The following is a 17,427-nucleotide window of genomic DNA, read 5'->3' as shown; positions in this document are numbered from 1 at the left end:
TTCCCCTGGACATCAAATATTCAGCTCTGTATTACAAGCAGCCTATTAAACAAGCAATTCCCAGTGCTGTTGCTAATAAGAAGGAGCTGGGGCTGGGGAGCCCTTTGTAATGCTCAGGAGACAGCGTGGCTGTCCGCCGAAAGCTGGCAATTAGATGAATAGGTTTCACTGGGGCTTTTGAGTCTCCAGCTTCGCAAGGCACAGAGCTTTGTTTAAAGCTGATCAAGGGCAGCTCATCATCTGTCTCGCTGGCTGTCAAATGGGATCTAATTGCCTTGTAATGCACGAGTGACACAGGCGTTTGTGGGAGGACCTGGCTTGTCAGAGGTGTGACAGCTTGTCAGGGCTCTCCCACCCGGCCCTGCTCCCCACACAGACCCTGAGAGGAGCAGCCCTTTGTGAAATGGAGCTCCCTGCACTTCAGCTGCTACTGAACCCCTTTGATTTATGATTCAACCCCCATGCTGTCCTCAAAGAAGGAGAAGCAGGCATCAGCACAGCACTGCTGCACTGGTGGTGCCCCTTTAGGATGGGTCCCGACAGAGAAGAAACCCAAACCCCTTCTCAGGGACTGGGCACATGATGGGAGCAGTTCTTCTGGGCTGGGGTATGGGTGCTGGAGCAGGAAGGTGTCCATGGGAAGTAAATGGGTGATGGTTCTCAGTTTTTTCACCCCAGAGCCCTACGCGGAGCAGAGAGACCATTAAACCTGCAGACAGTGGTGCACCCACCTCTGTTGGCCCAGACTGATGCTGCCAAGCTGAGAAATACCAGTGTGCTGCTCAGGAGGCCCCTCTTGTACAACACCAACCAATTAAAGCCTCAGCGATGCAAAGGTCCAGAGCTTTCCTAGACCTCTGCAAGCCACATCAGCCACGCCAGCTGGATCCCGGCAACCTGCATGCCAATTCACTGCCTGCATCCCAGGTCCAGCATCATCCGGAGACCCAGCCATCCAAGTGCTATGCCTGGCTGATGGCCTCCCATAAGCCCACCGAAGTCTTGAACAAGCATGGCTGGAGATACAGGTATCCCAGCCCAGTGCCTCACGCGCCCCATACGCGACGGGCAGCCGCATCCCCTGTCCCCACACGGCCCTTCCCGTCCGCCGCCGCTGCACTCACTGCTGTTGTTGGGCAGGGTCCTGCTGCCGCTGAGGCTGCCCGTCGGCGGGGGGGAGATGGAGCGGACGGAGCCCGTGTCCTCTTCCTGGGAGCAGCCCGCCTGGATGGCTCGGAGGTAGCTGTGGCTCCGGGAGCGGAAGTAACTGGGCAGAGGCAGGTCCAGCACCTCCGCGGCGGCCGACTCGGCCTCGCTGTAGGTAGAGTCGCAGACTGCCTCGTACTGCTCCCCCAGCTCCGGCTCCGGTGCCTGCACGGGGAGAGGGGCAGAGCCAGTCACCCCCTGCATCAGACAGCCCGTCCCTTCCCTTCCCCTCCCTGCTGCTGCTGCCTGGTCCTGCTTACAGCAGATGAGACCGGGAGGTGCACCAATTCTGGTGGGATGCAGGATGCCCCGGCTCTCTGCTGAGAGAGAGGGGAGAGGGAACCTTCCTTGGAGGCAAGGTCCCTGCTTGCGGAGTAGGAGAGACTTACAACACAGTGCCTGTGAAACAGCCCCCAGTCTCTGATGGAGAGGCTGAGAACACACGAGAGAGCTAAAATCCAGCCTCTGATAGGGCCCCCTGTCAGGGGGGGGGCTCTGTGGGGAGATGGCCTTGCCCTGGCCATCAGGCATGCTCTTCAGTGTGGGGAGATGGCCTTGGCCCTGCAACCGGGTGCAGGGAAAGAAGGTGGGGAGGTGTGGACTGGGGGTACAGCCTCCACGCTTGGCCAGGGACAGGCTGTATGGAAGGGTTCTGTAGCACATCGGGCTTCATCCACTGTAGGGACCAGGAGAGGGCCTGGTGGCTGCAGCGACGTGTAAGCTGAGCAGGGGCTTTACTCCCTGCTTCTCTGCTGCCCACACTGCCCTCCCAGCCATGCCCCCTCTCCAGTAGCACTGGCTGGTCAAACATGGGCTCTGGAGAGGCTCACCCGGCTTAAACCAGAGTCAGACCATTCTGAAATACAGATGAGAGATGCTGAGGTTGGCCCTGTTGCTCACTTCCATCTCTTCTGGCCCTTTCTTTGCCTTCAAGGACAGTTCTTCTGCCCAGCACTGGCACCTGAGCTACACAAGGTTTGGCTCAAAGAGCTCATCTACTTTCCCCCTAACCCTACTGGTCCCTAACTCCGCACTGGGGCCAGGGGAACCAAGCTCTCCAGCTGCCCTGCAGGGCCCAGCTGGGAGCACTGCCTCTTTCTCCTTCCACTTTTTCCTCCTCCTCCTGCTGGCCCTGGGTATGGGCTGACCTCATGGCCTGCCTTGCACACTGCCATGGGAGCCCAGGGCTGACCCGAGAAAGCTCCATGAAGAAGGAAGAGGGAAACGCCAGCGGGACGGTACCTGCTCTCCATGGGTAAATATCTGAGGGATAAGTGAGGGGGGTCCAAAGATCTGGAAGAAAGAGTTGGAGAAGGTTAAAGGCCAAGAACAGGGGAGCCCCTCACACAGACAGCCATTGCACAGGGACCAAGGACGAGGGGAGCTGTCAGAACCACAGCTTCTGACACTTGAATACAAACTTCAGAGCTCATCAGATGCCAAGCACGGTGCCGCACGGACTCCTCAGACAGCGGCACAAACACGGCATGGCAAAGCTCCACGGGACGCCTCCCAGACGGAGAGAAGCTGCTGATGCATCCAGCCTGTTGTATGCGCCATAGATCCATGTATATACACAGGGCACACTCGGGACACACAATGCTGGGACACCCCTTGGAGCACATGGGTTGCCTGTGGCTGCTGGACAAGGGCTGGTGTGGCTCCCATTTGGCATCTCTGTGAAGCCCCTGGCATTGGCCAGCACATCACAGTGTGGCCAGGAGCAGCAATGGGCTTCCACAGCCCACAGAGCTGGGGTGGATGGGCAGTCTGACTGCTTCATGTCAGGGAAACTCCCCTTCACCTCAATGGGGTCAGGTTGGCCACTTTGCTGCTATGGCCTCTATCCCTGCATCAGGAGAAGCCACATGGAAGCGATTCTGCCTTCTCTCCATAGAAAGCCACAGCACACACTCTGCATAAGGACAGATGCCCAACAGATACTGCCTATGGGAAGGAATGCCTTCTCCTTCTCTCCATCCCTGGTCTGCAGAGCACATCCACTCTCTGAGCTCTACCCAACATAAGCTGCCCCAAATGGCCCATCTTGGGAAGAATCCAGGTTCAAAATGTACCCAAAGGAATAGGCTTGGCTCTGGGGGTTGGGTCCAGCCCTTCTATACAGGGCACAGCTCAAAGTGTGGATAAGCAATGTTGGGGGTCACCAGCTGACTCTGGCCATGGTCCCCTTGGTTTGTGATAAATGGATGTTGATGTGCAACACCCGGTGAACCCCGGGCTTCCAGAGGTTTGCAAGGGACAAACCGAAGCGTAGTGGAATTCTTTCAGACCTGGGATTCTTCTATGTGGGAGGACACTGGTGTCTTGCTGGACACACAAGGAAGCTGTTGGAGGTCACACCGAAGTGAGGGCAGGAGAGGAACTGCCTCTGGCACTGGATGAAGGGCAGGTCAGACCTCTGGAGGATGAGACCAGCACACATCGGTGGCTGTACCAGCTCCATCCTGGATCAACAGATACGCAGTTCCTGGGAGGCCTCTAAATCCCAACCCTGCCACACTGTGGGCTGCTCAGATCCTCCAGCCCCAAGACGCTTCCGATGTCTTCATGGGGCTGCTGCCCTCAGCTGCTAAATGGCAGTTTTAGAGAGGGACAGAGCACAGACTGAGCCCACTGCTTGTCTTCACGAAGAGACCTAGCCTCAGCCATGGATTTACATGCAAAGGACAAGAATGCGACGGTCCTGACCCCTTCTCTGCTCAGTGAGACACCCAGCACATTGCTGTTGATGTACAAGGGACGAGACTGAGCACAAGGAACACGTACGCCGTGAGCAATGCCCTGTGCCCCAGAGCTCTGCACCAGGGGCTCCAACTGCTCTGTGACAGCAGGAGAAACCAGCCGAGGGATGGGAGAGGCTGGGCTGGGACAGAGGAGAGCTCAGAGCCCCACGCTGCGGCAGGGGAACATTGTCACACAGCACTCACCCTCCTGCATGCTCTGCTTTGTAATGCCCATCCTGCTGCTTTAACCCCAGCCTCGTGCTGCCACCCTGGATCATTGCGCATGGAGTGGGGCAGCATTGATGGGGCACATGTGTGCACATGTTCCCATGCAGACACGTATGAACAGACACAGGATGGGGCAGAGGCCTAGGGTGACAGTGAAAGGGCTGGGTGAAGCTTGTGGAGCCATCGATGCCCTGGGGACCTCCACTTGTGTACCAAAAAGACAGGCCCCTTGGCTGACATAAGCACATGGGACCTCTACAGAAGCCTCATCCCAGCATGGGCTATTTCCTGGCCTGTGAGACAGCTGGCTTATAGCTGCTCCAGAGTAATCCCAAGGAGGGGGCATAGTGTGGGATGGGGTATTAAAACCAGTTTGCACTGACTGCATCTGGCAGGTTGGGGTCAGTCTGTGAGGCCACCCAGTGGCAAGGGGTTTGCCACCCACCATCAGCACCTCACTGGCATCCTCAGCTTTGCTCTTCCCATGGGAAACAGGGATATCCAAGGGAGATGTCCCCAGCTAGCTGGCAGGACAGTCTCCCGAATTATGGGCATCTTGTTCCTGGGTCCAGTCTGCTGCAGGAGGGATGAGGGCCTCAAAGCTATGCAGGGTTGTTGTCCCTGGTGATGGGCTGCAGGGTCCCAGGCTGGATGCATTGGCTCTGTACCCAGTCACTGGGCACAAGGAGCTTGCAGCAGGAGCAAACACCATTACAGGTGCTTCTGGGTGGTGACATGGTGGGACCCTGTGCTCAGAGCAGCGCTGAGCTTCACCCATTGCTGTAAAGCATCGCTCCTGTGGCCATGGCAGAGTAACTTCAGCTGCACCAGCAGTGCTGAGAGGAGGCAAAGCGAGGGGAAGGGGGGTCTGATATGAGCTGTAATTAAGGAGCAGGCGTTGATACTTTGGTGAAGCTGCCAGGGTTTATGTGCAATTCCCAGAGTGCAGCCTGTGCCTTATTTTGAAGGGGGGGGAAAGGATGTTCCTCTCTGCCCTCAGCTGGCCTCCTTTCCCACTGGGGTGTACTGGTGCAGTGGTGCTCAGCATTCTGGCATCTCACCTGGTTGATGCAACTGGACTCGTTGATGCTGTCAGAGATCTGGTTGTATTCTTCCTCCCAGGTTGGGAACTTCGGAGGTAGGAGGATCTCGACAGAGTCCAGGCGGTCCAGGCTCCTGCCAGCAGAGAAAGAGGGTGTCAGGGGTGTCCCCAGCACCAGGGGCTGTGCTGGAGCTGCTGCCCTGCCAGGAGAGCAGCCAGATCACCCCTGCCTGTGGTACCCTCTGCCAGGCACAGGCACAGGCACATGGGGCAGCACGGAGGTGATGCTGGGCACCCAGTGCACTGCTCTTGGAGCAGAAGGAAGCACTCCTCCGGGCAGGACTGTGGCACCTCCTGAATCTCCATCCTGGTGTGTGAGGAGAGCAGGGAGCGGTCTTCCCTCCCATTGGGCTTCACTCTGACTGCCCCCCGCAGCCTGCCCATGGGGAAGCCGAGTCAAAGCAGGCAACAGACTTTGGAAGGGCAGAGACCCTCTCACAAGGACCGATCATGCCCCACTCCTCTGTGCCTTGTCCTGGCTAAGGCTGTGGTCGTGCTCCCTGCAGTCCCTCCTGTCCCAAACCGCAGGTCCGGTGCTGGTGCAGCCCCAGTACCAAGGGCCTCATCGAGGGCTGCCATGGGGCTGTGCCAGGGCACGGTGTCCCCGCTGCCATCCCAGGGCTGTCCCAGGCTGGCGGGGCCCCGCAGGGAGGCTCTGAAGCAGCCAAAGTGGCCACAGCATCCAAAAAGCTCCTTGCGGAGGGCGGGGGGCGAGGTGGTTGTCGGCAGATGGCAGCCGTGATCATGCTCTGGTGCCGCCCCTGCTTGTGCCCGGCACAAGACCTCAGCGGCCTGGCCGGAGGATGATGGGCGCACCAGGATGCGACATTCCTCACTGGAGCGCAGCACCAAGGGCTGCGGGCCCCCTCCTTCCCCGCAGTGAACCTCCAGCAATGCCCGTGTGCAGCCCAGCCCTGCCCGGACCCCTCCTCTCCTGTGTAGCTGCATCCACAGCTCATCCAGCTCTGCCTCTCCTGCTCTAACACCATACTCTGGCTTCCTAAACACTGCCCATGGCTTCTGGACGGACTCCAGCAGCCCCACTGAGGTCATACCCTGATGGACATGACTTGAATGGACCATGAACCCAAGACAGGAAGAATCTGTCTCTCAAGTATTTTGCATCAGAGACTCCTGGACACAGCTCAGCTCCCCCTGAAGTGGATGTGAAAGTGGGGAACAGGGATGGATTCAGAGCAGGCATTTCCAGGGCTCCCCACAGTTAATTTTGCCACCATCTCTCAGCAGAAGGCAGCATCTGGTCAGCAATCTGGGGCTACCCCGAGGGTTCCCCACACTGCCTGCTGTACCCTCACTTCTGGCTCTGTCTGCTGAACATCACCAGCTCATCCATGGTGGCTCCTGCCTCCTCCTGCTGCCCTTTGCTCCTGAGCCACAGCACCCGAAACACCAACAGCCTCTTCCAGCCCCTGGTGCCTTGTCTCGGGATGCAGAGCTGCTGGTGAGGACACTGCAGGGGATCACCTCTGGTCAGGCTGGCCACACAGACCCCATCCTGCAAGAACCAGCCTCCTGCCCAGGTTTTGCTCTGTTCCCCTTGCTCTGCTGCCTCGCTGGCTCAAGCCACTGTGCCTCCTTCCTCCCTCAATAGTTCCAGACCTCTCAGGTCATCTTCCCTGGCCTCAGGATGCATCAGCTTCTGGGCTGGCCCCTGCGGACCTTAGCAGGGCTCCTGGAGGAGCTCCAGCATTACCTTTGTGTGGTGCTCTGCTCACTCAGGGACTGTTGGGTGGCCTTGAGGTAACTCTGCCTCCGAGCTGCAGTTTTCGGGGATGGTTTGGGGCTGGTTTCTGAGTCTTCACTATCATCATCCCCCATGGCTTTGATGTAGCTCCCGCTCCGCATGCGCCGGCACGGGATCTCGCTGTCTTTGTCCCGAGACAGCGTGTTGTTCCACTCCCCCTGAGGCACCTGCAACAGTAAGGGGAGCATGAGCAGATGTGGGGGACGGCACCTCTGGGACCAGCGGGATCATGGGGACCTGGGGGGATTGGTGTCGAGGACAACTGTTGGAGCCTCAGCTGGAGCAGTGGGAATGGGCAGCGCAATTCCTTTCCGACCCTCCCTTACCAGGTCATGCCAGGCAGCCCTGATTGCCTCTGCTGCAGCACACCTACCCACAGCCATTCACCCCACCAGCACCCAGGCCACCTTCACACCGCACCATGCGCACCCAAGCTGCACAATGCCGGACGGAACGGGGAGGGATGGGTCTCACCAGCTCTGCGGTGGGCACTGGGACAGGAGTGGCACACAGTGCAAAGCCCACGCTCAGGTAACGCGAAGTGCTCACGTTGTTCAGGGCAGTCAAAAGCTGTTGTAGACCTGTGGATCAGAGCCCAGACCTTCCCTGGGCCCAACACCCTCTATGGTTTCTGAGTTCAGTGTGACTCTGAGTGCACGAAAGTCATTTCTGAAGCCAAGCCAGGTCCTCACAAGTCCCTTTATAGCAGAGATAGGGCAACCTGAGCTGCCAGGAGCCAGCCTTGGTTTCGTGGCTAACTCGGTTTGCAGCCAGCCCCTGACCTGCCCTTGAGATGAGGAGATGTGGTCAAGGAGAACCAAGGGAAGATGTGGGGAATGCAGCAATGTGCAATCCACGCAGACAGCGGGAAGCAGGCTGGCTCGGGGCTGCCATGGGGAGCAGCAGAGGGGCTTGTGCTGAGCACGGCTTGTGCTGCTGAGAGCATCCACACGGCCTGCTGGCTGGAGCTGTTGGATTTGCCCAGCTCCCCGAGGGGCCATAGGATTAATCAGCCGGTGTTTGTGTAGTGCTTTGGGGATGCACGGAGCCGTGTTGCAGCTCCCTGTGATGAGCCAGAGCTGTCAAGCACTGCGTGGTTCCTGTTCTCCTCCTTGCTCAACAGCAGGCATGTTCTGTGGGAGCCAGAGCCAGCCTGAGGGTGCCGTCTGCTGCTGCTGGGGTGCAACATCTCCAGATGAACTTCAGATCTGCAGACAGTGGCTTCTGGTTCTCCTGAGAGGGCCTGGCATGTGCCAGCTGCAGGCTCTATCCATGTGCAGCAGCTTAGCTCCCTCAGGGCTTTCTTCAGCCCATGTCCTGCCAGCCTGCTTGCTGTGTGTGTGGGAGAAGGCAGGACATGATCCCAGCACGATGTGGAACAGAACTCAAACAGCCTGTGGGTTCCCATCACGGTCTGCACCCATGAGCCAGGACCCGTGTTATTGGGTGACATAGAACAGAGACCCAGGGACTGTATTACCTGTGTGTGAGATGCAGGTGGGGACCAACACTGAGCGAGTCTCACACGAGGCACAAACCTGCTGCTGCCGCTGGTTTTCCCAGCTCTTTCCACTCTGCCTCCTGCCATCTTCCTGCTTGGCAATGGCTGCTGGCAAGGATGCCCGGCTCCGGAGCTACCGGGTGTTATCCAGCAGGTTTTTACACACAGAAAGCCCTTTCTCTGCTGCTGTAAGGCCTCCTTCTGCCCAGCTGCCTGCACTGGGTGGCCCTGAGGCCAGTGAGGAGGGATCCTGCCAGCCCCGGATGATCTTGCCGTGGGAGAGATCCTACCAGTCACTGGGGTGGTTGGCTCTGATCTTTCCTAAAGGAGGCAGGAGCTCCGAGAAGCACTTTTATACCCATTGCATTAGTGTTAGGTCTGACTTGGGGCTGCATTTTGCTGCCTGCCTTCTCCTCAGGGTGAGTTGCAGCCTCCTGCCTGCAAAGGTCTTGGGCAAGAGGGTTGGGGTCTGCAGCCCCTGCCTAGGGTGAGAGCTTGCCAACAGCCAGGCATGCCAGGCAGGGGCCAGGGCACTGTACAGCCCTCCACTATACAGGGGAAAGCCTGTGGGATTCAGGTACACGTCCCTGGGAGTTGGGCTCCACTGTCACCACCTTGCCACAATACTGCATGTTGCAAAGAATCAGCATCTTCTGGCTCTTCTGCTCTCTGAGCATGGAGGAGAAAGGGAAGAAGGGGCTACACTGAGGTTTTACCCTGCCTTAATGCTGCCTGGCGCATTCCCCTGTCACCTGGAGCATTAACAGAGAGGGGAGAGGAGGGAAGGGGAGAACTCCAACCCTGGAGCTGCCCTGCTCCCCTTGCTTCGGGGAGGTCTGGGGGAAGAGACACTCACAGAGCAACCCGGGTTCCATCCACACGTGTGCCAGCTCTGCCATGCAGCCCAGCCCCAGCACACACAGACATGCACCACACAGGAACAGACGTGCCGAGGCCGGGTGCAGCGTGCAGGGATGCACGTGCCATGCAGCCAGGCTCCAGCACCCGATGCGGGGACACTGCTGCTCCCTCCGGGGCCGGACCCCTCGTGGTGTGGTCTCAGGTATGGCCTCAAGAGAAAAAGCTAGAGCCCAGGCTGCCTGTGGGTCCCATCTGTCCTTTAGGTGAGGCAGCCTTTGGGAAGGAGCTTGGCTGGGTTTCCTGCCCCACGGGAGCTCTGTGGGGCTGGTGGGAGGGCAGCAGCATCTGGATCCTGACTTTATTTTGGGGGCTACGGGGGGTTAAGGAATCTTCATTGTGGTCTGACTGGGGAGGTTGATCTGGATGATGCATCAGGCGGATGGTGCCCTTGGTACAACTGTCCTCTGGGAGCCCCGACACTGCTTGTCCCTTCAATGTGGTCTTGGTGTCCATGGATGTGAGTTTGAGTCTGTGCCTGGGGCTGTTCACCCCCTGCCTGGGGCATCTCTCACTATAAGGAGCTGCTTGGCCATTGGGATCCTGACCTCCTAGGGAGGGCAGAAGAGGGAACAGATGAGGAGCAGAGCCTCCCTCCCTGGGGACTGCTCTAAGGACAGTGCTGTGTCACCTTGGGGATTGCTCCTGAGAGACCCCCAACCCCGACAGGACAGAGCTGGACCTGGAGCTGTGTGATCACCCACTCTCAGCTCCAATGTCTGCGTCTGGATATGGACCCCCGTTAGTCCTTGATGAGCCCCAAGATTATCCAGAGCCTGCTGATGGGGCAGGAGAAGTGAAGAGCTTTGGGGGCTTAGTCCAGCCAGGAGGCTGGGGGGTCCTGCTTGTCCCCATCCCACACCTCCTGCCCTCCCTCATGTCAGAGGGACTCTTCCCCACCTCTGCAACCCACCAGCCATTTCTGCCTGGCAGCAGCAGGGCAGGGCCTCCATGTCCCCAAAGAACCAGGCTCTGTGTGCAGGCAGATGCCCGCAGTCCCTCACCATGGCAGAAGCAGGGAGTGGGCTCATCCTGCTTCAGGCGGCAGGGGACGTGTGGCTTTGCACAATGACATCTCCCACAGAGTGGGCTCTAGAGGTGACTCCTCCATCACCAGTTTAGTCCCCTTCCCATGCTGACAGGGGCCTGGATATATCACCCCCTCCTGCCCTGAGGGCCCTGAGCCCTGTGCCTGCCCTCTGGGGCTTACACCGGGCAGCCGTGGGCCATCTCAGCCTGAGCATCTGTGACCTCTAGGGTTCTGGGAGCACCAAACCTCATGTTTCTGGACTGGGTGCCTGGGGTCTTGGCTTTGAAGGCGAGGTGCTGGTGGCTGCAGAAGCTGCCCCAGTCCCTCAGGATGCTGCTCACACCGCAGCACCTCCCGATGCCCCTCCATCCACGATGACAGTGAGTGCGGGGTTCTCCCTACCCACGCTGCTCCCGCTCCGAGTTCGGTGGTGCAGGCTGCCGACCCTGCCTGATGGTCCCAGGAGGGTCAGGGCTGGGAGGGAGCTGGGCAAAAGCTTCCCCTCAAAACAAGATCCCTACCTGGCCGCTGCCCGCGTCGGTCTGCCCAGGGCTGAGGGGCTGGTCCCAGCTCCGCGGGGGCTCGCTCGGCTGCGGCGGGGTGGCCCCCGTGTCCTCCCAGCCCAGCGGTTGGGCTGCCCAGCTGCTGGCCGGGCTCACGCTACCCAGCTGCGCCCACAGCCCTCCGTCAGGCTGTCGAGAAACGGAGGCTCATTACATGGGCAATAACCTCGTTACATGGCAGGGCAATAACCAGCACGGCAGTCTCCTACCCCCAGCCGTGGCCAAACCCTGAAGGTGAGGGGCTGCTGTGGTTGCATTTGGTTTGCCTGCGCTGGGCTCTGCCACTGCACCCAGAGGGGTATCAGTGCCAGCAGATGCTCTGGCTGCAGCTCTTTAACCTCATAAGGAGGCGGGCAAAGAAAAAGAAACCAGGCCGAGAACGTTTTCCCTGATGACGTTCCTGATGGAGTTAAGTCCCTCTGCAATTTGATTTGCAGCCATGGCCAGCAAGCAATTGGGAGCAGGGTGTGCTGCAATAATTCATTGCTCTTTAAAGCTTCTAAGCCTGCTGGCCACAGCCAGGGGAGCCCATGACACCTTTGCATTAAAAAGGATGCTGGAGACATACACACATCGACTAGTCCCCCCCTTAATCCCCCAGCCAGGCCTGGCTTATTTATCTTCATTCCTCCCTCTTAGGGCACAGCTGGGTTTATGTTCTTCAGGCAGTGCTGTGACCTGGCGCTCTTGGTGTGTGTCAAACCAGCATTAGCCATGCAGGCTTGTGCCATGCAAGCAGAGAGGCTGGCACTGCCCTCCTGGCCCCACAGCCCTGCCCCACGTGCCAAAGGCAGCCATGCCCTGCAGAGCTGCAGGTCCTACCAGCGCTCCGGGGAAGCTCTGTAGAGCAGGGCTTACTGGGCACGCCGGCACATCCTTGCGATGCATGGATATAAGGGGGTAAGCATTAGTTATCACTGGTCATCTTCAGACCTGGGGGTGGTGGCAGTGCTTGGGATATGAGCCACAGCCCCTTGGTGTACCCAGATGGATGGGCATCAAGTGATAATGGGTACATGTGGGCAACTCCATGCCTGGCTGCCCAAGAGTCCACCCCACCACAGCATCTGCACGGTGTGGTGGGCATTGGGGGTGTGCTGGGGCCCCACAGCAGACAGGGATGAGGGTGCTGAGGCTGTGGTGCAGGCACATCACCACACTGCCATGGTCCAGCACAGGGGCTGGGGGTCCTGGGGCAGCACTGGGAGAGCTGGAGCCCAGCAACACCGGTGTCCCCATAGGGCTATCCCTGGGGCCACGGTGAATTTAACCCACCCAGTCCTCTCCTGGCAAAGTGGCTTGAGGTGGCACCTGAACCATCAGGAGCTGTTTGGTAATAGGGTGCAATAGGGCCCCTACTAAGAGAGTGTTCCCTGTTTTCCTGTATTCTCCCTGCACGGAGAAGCCATAACCCCTCACTGCACCCACCTGCAGGTAGTGATAGGCCAAGTCTTGATGGCAGGACTTGGATTTCAGCAAGGCTTTGTCGATCGTGGCCGAGGCCTTCTGGCACATTTCCCGGGCATGGCTGAGCGTCAGCGTGGACCAGGAGCCCCTCTTAATGTAGTTGGAGTCATTGTTGATGGGGATATTGGTGCATGGGGTGACCTTGAGGTCGTTATTGCTCTTGGAGGATTTCAACATGTGCTCGCTGATGGTGTTGTAAGCGTGCATGAAGTACTTGGGCTGGCTGTGGTCCGGCTGCCTGCCCAGCGTCATGAGGCCCATTGGGTTGCGGTAGCTGCAGGTATCGTTGTCTAAGTTGTCATCTGAGCTCCACCAGCCTGATATGTTGGATCTGGTCCTGCGCTTGGGCTCGGAGGTCTTCGCCCGGTCTTTGCTCTTGCTCCTCCGGTTTTGCTTGGCGTCATCCGTCCCCTTCTTGCCATTCACGTTGCCTTTGGTGGGGCCCTCCAGAGACTGGGACTTGGCAAAGAGCTTCTGGACCGAGTGGACGAGGTGCCGGATGCGCCCAGGGCTCTCGCTGCGGTGCTTTGCATCGCTCCTCTGAAACTGGAGGGTGCTGAAGCCGTCTCTGTGGATGGGCAGCTGCTTCTCAAACTGGTCCAGGAGGTTCGCAGGCAAGCGGTTGATTTTAGTGGCTTGGGCATGGCTTGGAAAAGGGTTGTCATCCGGGACCTCGAAGTGGGAGTTGTAATGGATGCGCGGGAATGTGCTGCTGTTGGAGATCTGGTTGTTGAGTGGAAGGAGACAGTCGCCGTGGAGGGTGTTTTGGGCTGGGAATCGGGGGTCCATGGTGAAGGAGTCGGTGGGGCTGAGGAGATAGGGGTTCCTGTCCTGGGGGGCATAAAGAGAGTCTTGAGGGGAGTCCAGGTTATCAGAAAGGTGGCGGCTTCTGTTATCTCCTAAGCCCTTCATGGTCCCAGTGTTTCCCAGACCATTGCTCAGGGTTGGTGTGGCAGAGCCCTTGCAGGAGCTGGCCCTGCTCTCCTGCAGACTCCCCTGCACCTGAAGGAAGAGGACAGACACTCAGAGCCTGCTGAGAACCCCTTTGGCAGCCTCTCTGCAGTGGGGCTTCCTTGCCAGGGCTGGTCCAGCTCTGAAAACAACTGCCACCAAGGTTAAGGGATGGAAGCAGGGTGGGAGGGAGATGAGATGGCAGAAAGGGAGGAGAAGGGACGTGAGACATGGTGCTGGAGAGAACAGGGTACAGGAGAAGAGGAGGGGAAGGATTCATTCTTTCTAGCTGCAGTTTAAGCACTTGGGTGTCTCAGTGCTCAACCACAGCCTGCTTAAACAACGCTGCTGCTATTTGTCTGGTCTCTGCACATGTTTATTTAATAGAATCCCTTCCCCAGGCAGTGTCACACAGGCTAACAGGGGCACTGCCAGCAAATCACTGCTCCCGTCCCATTTGTTCAGGAGGCTGGAGGAAAACCTGCTGTCAAACCCTGCACACGGGCCTTGCCTGAGCCAGGGGAAGGCTGGAGCCAAGCATCCCTTCTTCTTGCATTCTGCTTTGTGGTTCCTGGGTCTCGGAAGGGGCTGGCAGCCCTGTTCTCTGTGTCGCATGCAGCTGTGCTAATCTGATATGATGTCAAACGTCTCCTCTCCAACAAACACCACGGTTTATGGCGTGTTTTACCCCAGAGGAAATGGTTTCAGTAGCTGCAATGAGAGCAGAGGTGTTTCTGAACACTTGGAGCCTGACCTCAGAAGCTGGTTGCGGCTCAGTTGATCTTTCCTGCCTCGCTGCATTGCTCCTGGACAGCTGGATACAGAGGGTCCCCTTAGGGCAAGGGAGCTCCTCACTGAAGGCTTCCCCAGTGCACCTTCTTTGTCCTGCTTGGCTCAAAAGGATCCTTGTCTGCACTGGGTTATACAGGGGGAAAAGACAAACTCTTTGGGGCTGCTTGAATGAAATCAATGAACAGAACATATGATGAGCTGTCAATCACTGAGTTGATTTTCCATGCTTAAGACCTAAATAAACTGATTCTTATCCCTTTTAGTTTTTAGTTTAGTTTCTTAGTTCCTTTTTTAGCTTGAGTGTTGTTTAATGGCAACTCGCAAACACTGAAGCATCCTACAGGTGTAAAAGTCTGGGGGCTGAGATCCTAGGCTACTTGTATAAAATCCTGCTTGCTCAAAGTCCAGGGACCCAAAACATGGACAGGAAGGTGAACAGCTGCTCCTTGGGAAGATAAGGGGCTGCTCTGGGGGCTGCAATGACAGAGGTGTGTGCATTTTCCAACCCCAGGATGATCCAATATTCCCCAAATGCACCTAGAAGGGAAAATAGTGACTGAACCTCAGAGCCTCCCGGGAGCTTGAGAGAAAGCAAGCCCCGATTTGCTTTTTCCTAGGGAACAAGGAGGAGAATGGTGTCCTAAGAGCAACAGAGCTCCTGGGTTCTCCCTGTCAAGCCACAGATTTAGCTCTGGTTTTCCCCTAGCAGCTCATCCTCCTTCATGCAGTCTGGTCAGCAAAAGCAGCGAGGACCAAACTGGTGCAGGGAGCAGTCAGCAATCAGTGGAGAACGACAGGACTTGACAGGCTTCTTTTCCTTCCTCGCGCAGGGAAAAGCACATTAATAAGGAAAAGCAGCTGGGGCTTTAAATGGTTGTTTGGAGGCACAAAGGAAAAAGAGAAGTGCCATGTATTCCATCGCTTAAAGTCTCCATCCAACTCTTACTCCCAGCAAAGCTTTGGTCTTTCTAAAGCAGTGGTTTGAAGACAGCGAGCGCAGACAGAGGCTCCTGCTCCTCGTCCTTCAAACCCTGCTCCGGGGGTCCCACCTCTCCTCAAACAACCCTGGGGAAGCTGTATGGCCCCATGGAGTGGGTCTTCTTAGGATCCCATGTGTTTTGGGGATGAGGACATGGCGTTATCCTGGCCTGAGCTCAGGGATAACAGTAAACCTGCTTCTCCTGCCAAAACACCCAATGCAACACTAGCCTTGACCAGGGTCTGGCTGCTTATGGTACTGGTGGGTGCCATCCTTTTCCCCTTGTGCTCTTCAGCAGCTTGGGGCATTAGCCTCTCTGGAGTCCCTTGCCCATGGGACAGCACCCATGTGAGCTGGTGGAGCAGCAGTGGGTGCTGGCCGCAGAAGTGCTCATGGATGTGCCAGGCAGCCCTGTACTACACTGTGTAAGCTGGCATCAGCACAGTGGTTAAAGAGAGGTGACAAAAAGCCCCAGGAGAAAGGAAACCCTCTGGACACAAGAGAAGGATGGGGTGTAGAAGGACAGGCTCCAGAATGGGCCATTCATCTGGTCCTTACATTCCATCTAGCCACAGACAGGCAACGTCAGCCCTGCTTGACTTGGAGGTGAAGCCCAAATCCTCCTGAATACCTCCCTGCTCTGCCCAGGCTCAGCTCTGCTCACTGTGGCCTCTCTCCCCTTTCCTTCCATGTCCCAGCTCCAGGCTCCCTGCAAGGTCCTTCACTCAGGCTTGTGCACTTGAGGCCACCCCAGCTTTGATGGATGCTGTGCTTCTCCCATCACGTTACGCTGCAGGAGTCACACAGTCCCCAAGGAGACAACACAGCACTGATTTGATTATAATGGGATGTCTCTGGATATTGATAGTAAATACGTCTTTTCCTACAAAGGGCAATCAATATTTGAAGCTAAAGTCTCCCAGGCACTCCTGAGAGAGACTTCAGCCCCGTGACTGCTTTGCCATAGAGCAGATTAGCATCACTGCTTCTGTGTTCACTGGGCTCCAGGATGAAGTGAAACTGCCTTAGGACCCAAAATAAATAGGGAAATGAAATGAAATGAAATAACAGGAATGAAAATAAATGCAAAGCAAGGAAAGCCTGGCTTGCAAGGGAAGAGTGGGGCTGGGGGCTGGACTGGCTCAGGGCAGCTCAAGAAGCAGAGGGTCAGGGAGGAGTGGCTGAGGGGCTGTGGGGACAAGCAGGGAGGGAGGAAAAGCGAAGGGAGCTCTCCTGGCTCCTGGTGCCCACCATACACTGTTTGCTGCATCCCCTGGGAGCTGGTTGCCCTTTAAGATGGATTAAACTGTTTTCATTACATTTTGATTACTCTCTGCAATCCTTGGCACTTCCCTAAGACGTGGGGTCAGGGAAGGGAAAAACCCAACAAGCCTCTTCCCCACCATCTCTTTAATTTGGAAGGATGAAAAGCTGGAAATTCAATCTCCCAAATCCATGATCCTGCAGCTCTCACACCGGGAAGGGAGGTCTCCCAGGGACCCACTGCATCCCTCAGCACCAAACTGGGCACCAGGGCAGGGAGGTGGGTGACTCCCACTGGCATGGGCAGCAGGAGAAGACCCCGGTTAGCAGATGGTCATAACAGGGCCTGGAGAGGATGCAGGGGAAGGGGCTGGGTTTGCTGCATTGCCCCGTTACCTTCCTTCCCCTCAGCTTGTTCTTTTTCAGGGTTGCCCTTCCTCTTCCCAATGGCTTTGCTGATGCTGAGGTCTCTGTGAGTGACCTGACCTGATTTATGGCAGTTTTGTGTGTCCCAAACCACTCTGAACCCCATCTGGAGCTGTCTTCTGGAGCTGCCCATGTGCAGACTCAGACCTGCTGCACTCAATTCCCTTACAGCACCACCTCCTGCAAAACACATCTGCAGCTCCAGACACTGAGCAGGGCATGAAGCCTCCAGTGCAGGAGATGATAGCCTTGCCTGAAGAACTTCCTGCCCAGCAGGGCTCCTCTCCACCCCTGGCTGAGCGCTGCTGATGCTTCCCTCCTGGAGGACCCACAGATGTTGTGTTCATCTGCTGTGAGTGGGAGATGGGGCCAGCCCCGAGGGCTGCTGGAGCTGGTGGGAGATGGTTCTTTCCACTTCAAGGAGACTGAATCACGTCTTCATTGTGAGCTGAAAAAACCCTGTTGTTGTAACAGATACTTCAATGACTGCAA

The 17,427-nt window shown here is 57.3% G+C and overlaps 1 protein-coding gene across 5 annotated transcripts in view; it reads right to left on the bottom strand.

Moving 5' to 3' along the window:
- Window positions 1-17,427, bottom strand: part of DLGAP4 (DLG associated protein 4) — a 126,682-nt gene that overhangs the window by 37,161 nt on the left and 72,094 nt on the right. For 2 of the 5 annotated variants that reach the window (XM_057424670.1, XM_057424671.1), the window contains exons 4-9: window positions 12,486-13,526; window positions 11,016-11,186; window positions 6,995-7,212; window positions 5,240-5,354; window positions 2,449-2,499; window positions 1,125-1,371 (exon numbers count right to left, since the gene is read on the bottom strand). In XM_057424670.1, the coding sequence (XP_057280653.1) occupies window positions 1,125-1,371; window positions 2,449-2,499; window positions 5,240-5,354; window positions 6,995-7,212; window positions 11,016-11,186; window positions 12,486-13,436 (1,753 nt within the window). In that variant the 5' untranslated portion in view covers window positions 13,437-13,526. Of the gene's footprint in view, window positions 1-1,124; window positions 1,372-2,448; window positions 2,500-5,239; window positions 5,355-6,994; window positions 7,213-11,015; window positions 11,187-11,879; window positions 11,934-12,485; window positions 13,527-17,427 lie in introns of all 5 variants that reach the window. The other 3 variants (XM_057424673.1, XM_057424672.1, XM_057424674.1) reach the window with 3 other exon arrangements.

The sequence above is a fragment of the Pezoporus wallicus genome, unplaced genomic scaffold (assembly GCF_028554395.1).
Source record: "Pezoporus wallicus isolate ANWC-B61680 ecotype Strahan unplaced genomic scaffold, APGP_CSIRO_Pwel_v1 contig_11996, whole genome shotgun sequence".
NCBI classification, from domain to species: Eukaryota; Metazoa; Chordata; class Aves; order Psittaciformes; family Psittacidae; genus Pezoporus; species Pezoporus wallicus.
Note: the sequence above shows the minus strand (reverse complement) of the source record. Positions and strands in the feature narration are given on the sequence as shown.